Consider the following 11203-nt stretch of genomic DNA (forward strand, 5'->3'; position numbering starts at 1 on the left):
ATATCAAAAATTTACCATACCCTCTCTTCTTCTCCAAATGCCCAATAAAAATATAGCAAGACTTTATTATTCACTTCAACCAAATAAATGTTCAAGGGAATGAGAATGTAGATTTTGTGATTTCATTAAGTAGAGATGAAGATGATGATAAGAAAATTAACATTGAGGCATCTACCGTGATTGAGTCGTTCATAGAGGAGGGAAGGAGATTAGGGTTGAAAGGAAATTAAAATGAAAATAAGGGCAATATCATCATTTCACATACATAGATATTTTAGTCTTTTACAAATTCTATTTTCCATATTTAATAACTTTAAGCCTTTTAACTAAAAGTTTTAGTTCTTGGTCTTCTTGAACAAATGTTTAGTGTGACCAAGCCTTTTAAATGAATCTCCCTTAGAAAATCATCAATTTATAATTCCAGTGTTCAACAGTAGCGTAGTTCACAAAACTAAAAGAAAATGTGGATTAAAATTTACAAGAAGAAAAACCCCTGCCCAGTGACTCTCTTTATAAGCCTTTATTTCAACAAAATCACTCGCATTTTTTATGATAAAAAAATTCCACCTTACTTGCAACTTGTTAGGCAAAATATCTCAAAATTTTTCACATTTCCTGTAACCACACAGCTTCAAATACCACGCAACTACATAGTATAAATTCGACTTACCATAATTCACATCAACCCTTCAAACGAATCATTCAGTTGAGAAACCATTATTCTGCATTTCTCATCAAGTTCTCCAATACTTGAGAAACCACAATTAAACAAAATCACAAGATTCTCTGGGAATTTCTAGATCACTGGAACTGACACATAACAGCTTTAGAATTATAAAACCAGAAATACAGTTTAAAAAAAAAAAAAAAAAAAAAAGGTGCTAAGGTCATAACATAATCTTCACACCTCAGCAATGGATTTTGCAACATGTCCATCAAGATTTACATCATGTACTACAATATGCCACACAGCACTACCATTTACGAGTTTAAAACACAATCAACTGTTTTCATTCAAAATTTTCCCTCCACGTCATATTATGTAATTCATTATGTACAAGTAGCGAAATCACCTCAGCATTACCACCTTAAAAGAAAACTCAAACCCCATATATACCATTTCGGCATACTCAAAACATAATAAATACGCCAGTAAAAAATCACTTAATCATCATCTATCCACAGATTAAGTCGTCAGTTGCACCACAACCACTCTCAACAATCAAGTGATACTACTCATGATAATTGTATTCCCACATCTAGAATAAACCGTACTTTAAAATGGAAAAGCAACAGCCAGCAAAAAGAAACTTAAAAACATTTAAAAGATGAAACAGATTTAGAAAAATGATCCAAAAAAACATTAGAGCAGTGCCCATATCAGGCCGAATATCTTATAAATCCTCGAGAAAAAGAACAATGATTCAAATAGAAAAATTCATATGAACTCTCCCAGTAAATAAACAGAACACCTAGGTGTTAGTGGCTCTAGTGTATATCTGTTGGCTTGAGTGAGCAGACACCATTCTGATCAAACCTCTAGCCATCAGTTCTCTTATTGCCTTCCTTGCAAGTGATCCATTGATCTGTCACAAGCACAGAAAAAAATTCAAAAACAATACATGGTAACAATTGTCAAGACTTTCAACGATTTAAGACAATGCAGATTGAGCAGAGCTCACCTATTTAAACAAAATGAATAGGAGTAAGGGAACAGCTTGAAATTTTACTAGATACACATAAATTAGGAGAAAACTTAACAAATTAAATTCATTCATTTCCAATTCCACAACAGAAAAAAGTCAAAGGATGCTAAGGAGCAGTTAGTAGTTGTTTCTATAACAATCATTGTTCTCAAACCTAAAAGTGAACTATGAAGTATTTCGTTTCAAATACCACGAAGAATTTCAGTTACACACTATTTATCAGGGATATATGTCTAGATGGGGTATACATATTACCTACATATATCCCAGATACCTAAAGCAAAACATTTGAAATGACCACACCATATCGATTGGTGGGCAAACTCAGAACTATCCTTTCAAAGAACTAAAGCCTACGGCGTTTCATCAGCTACAGGGGTAAAATTTTAAGCAAAAAAATACCTATCTTTTAGCAAAATTTTCCTAATTCAAGTGAATTCTATGCGGAAAAAAAATGCCAGACTTTTTTTCAACAATAACAACTAGGGGAACACCCCACCCATTAACTTCAAATTAAAATTTTCAAGGTCCATTCACTAAGTTATACATCACTCCGTGATACCTATAATAATCCATAGCATAAGCAAATTTCACTTATTGAAACCATGTACGTGATATCATGATAGGACATACAACTAAAAAATAGTAAATGAACCCGTGCAGATATCTAAAACATTCAATTACATCTAGCACATTCATAATCAAAATTATATGCAATCAACTATTAACTTACTATCAGTAACTTATTCTAGCATAAGCAATATTCGATCATTGGCACCATCTAAGAAACAAAATAAAGATGTGATATTCAATTTAAACGGCAGATGTTAAGACTTCCTCTAAAATAAAATACCTTGAAAACTAATGCTTACCACGATTTCAACAAAAACATAGCATTTACACACGTATCTAAAAATAAATAAATAAATAATAATAGAAAATACCCTGAGACGATCGGAGAGGATAGAAGGTGTGATAAGCTTGTATTTCGGCGCCTCGGAAAGCAACTTGTCGTAGGTAGCCTTGTCGAAAAGCACCATGTTGTTCACCTTCTCCTTTTGCTTTCCCTTGCTCCACTTCTGCGCATTTTCATGCATAAACACATTCTTAGACTCACGATGATAAGCGAAAAAATTGTGTCAATCAATGTACGAGGAAATTGAGGAACAATTAACGACCTTCTTCTTCTGCTTTCCACCGCCAGACTTCGCCGGCTTGGATGACGGCGGGGGAGCCTTATCTTTCTTCGGCGCCTATAAACCATTAGCAGGAAAATTTTAATCAATAACAGATTATACATATATAATTCGATATATAAAGTAATTTTACGTAGAACAGAATTGCCAGTGCACCATTGAGAGGGGAAAGTCGGGCTGAGGTCAGAGAGCGGCGATGAGGCGACTGCGTTTCGTAAACCCTAGTAAGGTTATTGGGTGTTTTATTAGCCTCGCCATTTGATACGACGTCGTATGAGCAAATAGGGTTTTGATTCATTGCCGAGCCAATGTAGATTTTTGGGTCACTAGGCCCAGCCCAATTTTGCAAGTAAAGCCTTCTTGCTTAGCCCAAGCAAATACGTTTTCATAGCTAATTTTAGTCACGTGCCAAGTTAGTCCAAAACTTTTAAGTATATATAGGTTAATCCACGACCTTTTTTTATAGTTTCACAATCAATCTTAATAACGAAACCGTCACGTGACACACGTGAAAACATATTTCGCCTCAATTTTTAAACATCAATTAAAAATAGAATGCAAATTTTAGTTCCTAAAGTTGGACATGCGAGATTGTATGACTATTTAACATTGAGTTTAATATTTTTGTTATTGGATAATGTATGTGCAACTACAATGAAAGTTTTATAATTAATTTGCTCTTTTCAAATATAGAGGACCAACTTGCAACTTGGCAAATAAATTGGGAACCAATAATATAATTTGTTAATTATTTTTTAGGCCAAAAGTGTAACAGGAGAGAGTGTTCAATGGTTAAACGAAACAAGACAAAATGGTATCGAAAATTTGCGTTGATTTCCAACATCTGTAACTTGATATCATTTTTCAAATGGCTGCAAAACTATAGTTTCGAACATGCTTTCTGGTATTAACAAGCCATCACCGCAACGACCTTGGTCATCTAGTCGGTGTCTCGAGATTCTCCAATAGTACATCCTTTTGACAATTCAAAGTTTGTTCAAATCATTTTCTTCTGAAATCATCTTGATCATTAAAGAATCCAATGGCCTCGCAAGTAATCAAATCTATTTATAGGGCGGCTAAAATCTACTGGAGATGAAAATTTCACCTTGTACGAATAGGTTTACGGTTAGCAAGCCCAAAATTGAGACGAAGATATCAACTACAATGGCTAGGAATCCGGATATCTTGGATATTTTCAATAGTGGTATATTGATAGAAAGTTAAGTGATCATTTTCCAGTGTCTTTACATGAAAAAATCTCAACTTTTTCGGAATGATTGAAACCTTTTCGTGGTATATTGATAGAAAGTTAGGTGATCATTTTCCATTTCTAAACACAATAAATCATAATTCATTTCAATTTTGAAAGAGTTTTCCCAATTCTTACTTACATATAAAAACCTTCAAAGCATTCTTTCAATTTTAGAAGAAAAACACAAGTACTAAGCATTTTTCTTCAAGGCTTGATCAATTCTACAAATCATTTGCCTTGAATCGCTTAAGCACCAATATCAATTTTAGAGGGTACAAATATCATTTGAGAACAATGATAACACGTACAAGTCTTATTTCTAGTTTTTTGGTATTCTTGCTGCTCTTTTTCTACTCTCTTATTTCATTCTTTCTGAATTTTGTTCAACCACCACCAGACTTGTCTGATCACGATTTCGCTCATCTACCACCTTCCACTGTTTATACCTCGCTTGGTTCCGGCATGTGTGTGTGTTGTATCCGTTTGTGTGCGTGAATGCATGTGTAATGTGTGTAGAATGAAAAATCAGTATTTTGGAAATAAAAAATAATCGTATACTTGGAATTTGAAAAGTATAAAGTTGTTGGCATGATTTTCCCTATTAAATTTCTTCTTTTATATAACTTATGTTTCAGTTAGTTTTTCATGAAAATAAAAAAAAATCAATAAATTTAAATTTATCGAACTCCCTATCCTGGAGGCATTGGAGTCTTTGAAAACTGCAATGGTTTAACATATTGACACCTAGGGGTGGGTAGAAAAATTCAAAAAAATTGACCAAATCAAATTGAGTCGGATTGATTTGAACAAAAAAATCAATTTGATTCGATTAATTTTAACCATTAAAAGTCGGGTTGGGTTGATTGTGATTTAAGTAATTAATCGACCCAACCTGCTAATTTATTTTTTATTTTTAAAATTCTATTGTTAAACATAAAAAATTAAATAATATAAATATAAATATAATTCTTTCTTAAATAATTAGTTTACCGTCTACACGTTTCCTATCAAAACTCCAAATTCCAAAATAAAAGAAAAACATTGAGAAGAATTGTTTATGTAAACTCCAAATTTAAACTGTCTTGCTATTCGTTTTGATGTAATTGTTTGTCGTAATTATTGGATATACAGAATGATTTCGGGAAATCGACCCTTTACCATTTATATTATATATATTTTTAATATGTACTATGCAAGAAAAATATTCATAATATAAGCAAACAAATATTTTAACTCAAAATGGATAAGTAAATTTTTTTAACTCACGTAATTGTTCAAACCGATGGTTTAGTTTGGTTCAGTTTCACAATTGAATTGGGTCAATTTAGGTTGAAATTTTCCAAATCGATCAAGTCAGTTTCGATTTTTGGTTGAGCTCAAAATCGAGAAGCAGGTGTTAGCAACAATTGATTTTATTATGGGAAAGCTCTTGATGTTCATATCGATTTATTATAACCCAACCTGAATCAAGCCACAATATGGACAAATTTTCGAGATATTTATGTAGTGCTAGGCATATAAACCACAACCCACAATCCCGACACAAATAGGGTCAGGTCGGGTTGAGACATATTTGGAATTATACGGGTCCAAAACATTTCCAAACCAACCCGACCAAAAATCAAAATTAGAATTTCACGATTTTGAATTTCTATTTTTCATAAATAGAACCATTTCCAATGAAGGAGAATAATGGAAAGAAGTACTTTGACTTTTTCTGAGGGACTAGGCTATCATGGAGAGGTACCATTATGAGCTCAATATATACGAGTGTTATTCCGTGAAATAACTCAACTCATACTTTGATGACTCCCTAGTGGCCACAAGGTTGGCACACCAAAATATAGGAGAGATCTATAGACAAAAGCATTCGGTTATTGAAGAAAAATCAATATACTTCTAATGTAACCAAATCAAACCTGAAGAAGATATTTATAGATTCTGTTGGAAAAATGCAACGGATTTTATTAAATTGTGAATAAACAAGAATTAAATAATTTGGAATATAAATAACACATAGGTATTTTAGAAGTTACCCTTGTAGCATGCTTTACAAAAAAAAAAAAAAAAAAAAAAAAAAAAAAAAAAAAAAAAAAAACTTTGATCTTTGATCTTTAATCTCCTTGATTCCACCTTCAAGCCTCATTGTTTGATCTTCTTAATTGTCCTTCATACCTTTTGGCCTTCTTCAGTGCTCTTCAAGAACTCAAAAAATTGTAGAGATTTTTCTTTGTGTGTGGGCACAAGAATTTTTATTTTTCATATATTAATTAAACCCATAGGAGAATGTATGTGTCTACATATATGGATTTGATTTACAAGGCTTTCAATCCCAAAAGAACTCTATCTTTTGACTGGATAAAAGTCTTCAACAAAAAAGGAATCTCTTTTGTAACCATATCTAAATGTCATATGCTTGGCACATGCAAGACACATTTTGGTTTAATTAATTTATATATATTTTTACAGTTAATAATAATAAATTATAACTCGTATAATTTATTCCGATTCTTTTTTTTGAAGCCACTGAAGGAACCAAACGGACCCAATTAAATCAAGCTCCAATAAATTAATCTTGACTCGATCAACTCTTGATTGGTCTAAATAATTTATTAATCAAGTTCTATTTCACTAAAAGAACATGATTGCACTCTTAATTTAATTGAAATTACTAAAGCTACAATAATAACATCCTCTGACAAATTGCACTTACGTATTACCCCCGTTAATCACATTGAATATTTGGAAAGGGAAGAAAAGACCAAAATGTCCCCTTTCCAATATACATTAAATCCTCAATCTCATTTTTTATTTGACAGTTCCATGTGATCACATCACAATATTAATTCAACAATCATGTCAAATTACTAAGCTTAGATTTAAATGTTAATTAGAAAATCTCTTGAGGTCATGATCATGCATATTATATAGGTTACGGATTCTATATTGTGAATATATTTCCTCCAATTATTTCACTTAAATTCCCAAGGCATCGAGATTTTAATTAACAATCTAATCTCACTCATTGATATCTCAAAACACTTCAAGTTAATAATCAAAGTTCATTACTCGCTCAGGAGTAAGGTACTACGTACAATAGTCAAGTGAAATTAAATTTAAATAGTCAATTCCATAAATTAATTTAAGGTGGTCCAGTCCAATAAATTCCAAAATGTACAATCAATTTTATTGCTAAAGTCAAGATCAACCTTAAATAAAATTGAGACAATCTTATCAAAATAAAGTGTTCATCTTTATTTACTAATTGTGGACAATAAGCTTTAGATCGACTTATAAATCAAATCTTTCCGTGTTTAACAACTTAAACACTTGATTTATAATATAAAGTCGATCCATGGACAAAATGCAAGCTCAAATTAATACAAACAATTTATTGGAAAAACAAATTTTTATTTTTATTTCAAAATGTCACGAGTACAAATAAATTTACTTGAAGAACTAAAATTAAGCTAACAATTCTCCCACTAGCCCTAAAGTAAATGAGAAATTTTAAATAAATTAATATTTTCAGTATGTCCCTCAAAGCTCCTAGTAGGTAAGCTCTTGGTAAAGGGATCAGCAAGATTTTCTACAGATACTATCTTGAACACTGTCACATCTTCTTGGTGAATGATTTCCCTAATTAGGTGATATTTTCGTTCTATGTGTTTTCCATGTTGATGGCTTCTTGGTTCTTTTGCATTTGCCATCGCTCCACTATTATCATAGTACAAAATAATGGGACGCGATGCTGAAGGAACTACCTCAAGGTCTAGCAAAAACTTCCTTAGCCATATTGCTTCCTTGGCTGCTTCACAAGCTGCGGCATACTCTGCCTCCATGGTGGAGTCAGCAATACAAGATTGCTTGACACTCCTCTATATAACGGCGTCGCCACCCAATGTGAACACTGATCGTGATGTGGACTTGCGAGAGTCCCTATCAACTTGAAAATCAGAATTAGTATAACCCGTAGGAACCAAGTCTAGAGCTGAATAAACCAACATATAATCTCTAGTTCTACAAAGGTACTTGAGTATATGCTTAATAGCGATCCAGTGCTCTGGTCCCGGGTTCAACTGATATCTATTGACTATTCCAACAGCATAACAATTATCAGGTCATGTACATAACATCGCATACATGAGACTTTCTACAACTGAGGCATAAGGAGCCTGTTTCATGTATTTCACTTAACCAAGAGTTTTAGAGCAATGTTCCCTGAAAAGTGAATTCCATGTCTAAAAGGCATTTAACCTTTTGGAATTTTGCATAGAAAACTTGACCAATATTTTGTCTACATATGAAGCTCGGGAAAGAGCAATCTTCCTGTTTTTCATATCTCGAAGGATTTGAATACCTAGAACATAATTGGCATCTCTCAAATCCTTCATATCAAACTGTTATTCCAACTAGTTTTTGACTGATGTCAATGCTCCAATGTCATTCCCAACGAGCAAAATGTCATCAACATACAATTTGAAAAAAATGACCTTGTTGTCTTTAATACGCTTAATTGTTTAATCAAACCTGATGTTCCAAGACCTAGACGCCTACTTTAGTCTATAAATAGACTTCTTCAGCTTGCATACTTTATGCTCTTGACCTTTTTGGATAAAACCTTTTGGCTGCATCATATATTTGCTTTCATTAAGATTTCTATTAAGGAATGGAGTCTTGACATCCATTTGTCATACTTCATAATCAAAATGAGCTACAATGGATAAGGTTTTTTCATAATCAATGCCTTCTTGTTGGGTGAAACCCTTAGCAACCAGTCTAGCTTTAAAGGTCTCCACCTTTCCATCTACTTATATTTTCCTCCTGTAGACCAATTTGCATCCTATGGGTTTTATCCCTTTTGGCACATCTACAAGATCCCAAACTGAGTTGATGTACATGGATTTCATTTCTGAATCCATGGAACTCCTTCATTGGTCAACGTCTGTATCCTCCATAGCTTCTTTGAATGAGATCAGATCATCTTCTTGCTCAGTAGAGACTGCCTCGAAAGACTCTCCATAGAGTAAATATCTGGATGGTAACCGAGTAATTCTCTCCCTACGTCGAAGCGATTGAGGTTCTTGGTTGATTGGAACTTGTAATTGTCCAATGACTTCTTCTCCTGTATTATTACCATGTGGTGATGAAATAGTTGGGACTTCATCCTCCGTTACTTCCTGTCTTGGCACTTCAGCGGGTATGGTAGGTAGGATCTCCATTTGTCTCCCACTATGCCTAGAGACTATCGGTGAAATAGGTATGAATTCCTCTTGAGCAGGTTCGGTCTGAATCTCTGGACTAGATGAGCTTGGAATGTTTCCTCTCATCTCATCCAAAAGAAACTTTCTCTGGGATTTGTGATCTTCTATGTACTTGTCCTCTAAGAAGGTTGCATTTGTACTCATAAATACCTTCTTGTCCTCAGGACTATAGAAGAAATATCCTCTCGTTTCATTAGGATACCCTACAAATATACATATTTTCAATCTTGATTCTATCTTATCCATCTTTTCCTTTAGCACATGTGTTGGACATCTCCATATTCGAATATGTTTTAGATTAGGCGTACTCCTATTCCACAACTCCAAGGGTGTTTTAGGAACAGACTTAGATGGAATCATATTCAATAAATATATTGTAATTTGTAGAGCATATCCCCAAAAGGATGTCGTGAGAGTTGACAAGCCTAGCATAGATTTGACTATGTTCAACAATGTCATATTTCTCCTTTCCGAGACACCATTTTGCTGGGATGCACTTGGTGCACTTAGTTGGAATAGAATTTCATTCTTTGATAAGTATGTTCTGAAGTCATGGGATAGATACTCCCCACCTCAATCTCATCGAAGTGTTTTAATGGTTTTACTTAATTGCTTTTCTACCTCAGTCCTAAATTCCTTGAACTTTTCAAAGGCTTCAAACTTGTGAGCCATTAAGTATACATAACCATATCTTGAGTAATCATCAGTAAAAGTGATGAAGTACTCATACCTACCTCTAGCTTGGACACTAATTGGTCCACATACATCAGAATGCACTAATTCCAAAACTTTTTTGGCCCTATGCCCTTTCGAGGTAAAAGATCTCTTGGTCATTTTGCCTTCCAAATAAGATTCGCATATTGGAAGAGATTCCACCTTCAATTCACTTAAAGGACGATCTTTTACCAGTCTTTGGATTCTATTGAGGTTAATATGACCAAGTCTAAGGTGCCACAAGAAAGTTTCATTAGTGGGAGACAATCTCATGCGTTTGTTAGAAGCATTGACATTATTTATAGAGCCAACATCACAATTTAAAACATACTAATTGTTAACCAATTGTCCATGACAAATAAGAGATTTATTCAATTTAATATCTAGCACAACCGCGCGAAAATAACTGAATATCCATACTCAAACAAATAAGCCAGGAAAATTAAATTAAATTTAGCGTCTGGAACAAAATAACAATTTTCTAAATGCAAATGTTTATTGTGCTAAAAAAAATTAGAAAAATAGATCCTACGACTCTAACAGACACCAGTTTTCCACTTTAGCCTCTAAGAGTGAACTCTCCTTCACTAAGCTCCTTGGTTACCTGAAACCCCTACAAGGAATTGCAAATGTGATTAGTGGCTCCAGAATCTACTATCCAGGTATCTGTAAAATCAATCACTAAACAGGACTCAATGTAAGATAACGCACCATTACCTGATTTTTGCGAGCTAGGTATTCTGGACAGTTCCTCTTCCAATGACCCTTCTGTCCACAATAAAAGCATTTTTCCTTGGATTTTTCATTCGTCTTTGCTTTCTTAGCTTGTACCTATAGGCCCTTCTTGTTTGACTTATTCCTCTTATTGCTTACTTTGCCTTTCGGCTTGGCAGAAGATGATCGATCAGAACAAACAGCATGGGCTTCACCACTTTTAGTCTTTAGAACAGCCTCTGCATTTTGGAGCTCCTTCATCAGCTAGGTCAGGGACATATTAAGCTTGTTCATGTTATAACTAACCTTGAACTGTGAGAACATCTCAGGGAGAGTCTCTAAAGCCATGTCAAC

The 11203-nt window shown here is 33.7% G+C and overlaps 1 protein-coding gene across 1 annotated transcript; it reads right to left on the reverse strand.

Moving 5' to 3' along the window:
* Positions 1–1295: 1295 nt before the first annotated feature.
* LOC111410070 (40S ribosomal protein S25-2-like) lies at positions 1296–3163 on the reverse strand. Its single transcript, XM_023040238.1, has 4 exons — positions 3059–3163; positions 2885–2959; positions 2651–2785; positions 1296–1586 (listed from the first exon to the last, which is right to left on the reverse strand). The coding sequence occupies exons 1-4, from the start codon at positions 3059–3061 to the stop codon at positions 1473–1475; spliced, it is 327 nt and encodes a 108-aa protein (XP_022896006.1). The 5' UTR covers positions 3062–3163; the 3' UTR covers positions 1296–1472.
* Between the last annotated feature and the right edge of the window lie 8040 nt (positions 3164–11203).

The sequence above is a fragment of the Olea europaea genome, chromosome 15 (assembly GCF_002742605.1).
Source record: "Olea europaea var. sylvestris chromosome 15, O_europaea_v1, whole genome shotgun sequence".
In the NCBI taxonomy this organism is placed as follows: Eukaryota; Viridiplantae; Streptophyta; class Magnoliopsida; order Lamiales; family Oleaceae; genus Olea; species Olea europaea.

Excerpts from the sequence above, each read along its gene's own strand:
- LOC111410070 (XM_023040238.1), bottom strand. Across the intron at positions 2,786-2,884 it reads GTGGAAAGCAGAAGAAGAAG|AAGTGGAGCAAGGGAAAGCA; the intron begins GTCGTTAATTGT and ends GAAAATGCGCAG. Across the intron at positions 1,587-2,650 it reads TCCTCTCCGATCGTCTCAGG|ATCAATGGATCACTTGCAAG; the intron begins GTATTTTCTATT and ends TGCTTGTGACAG.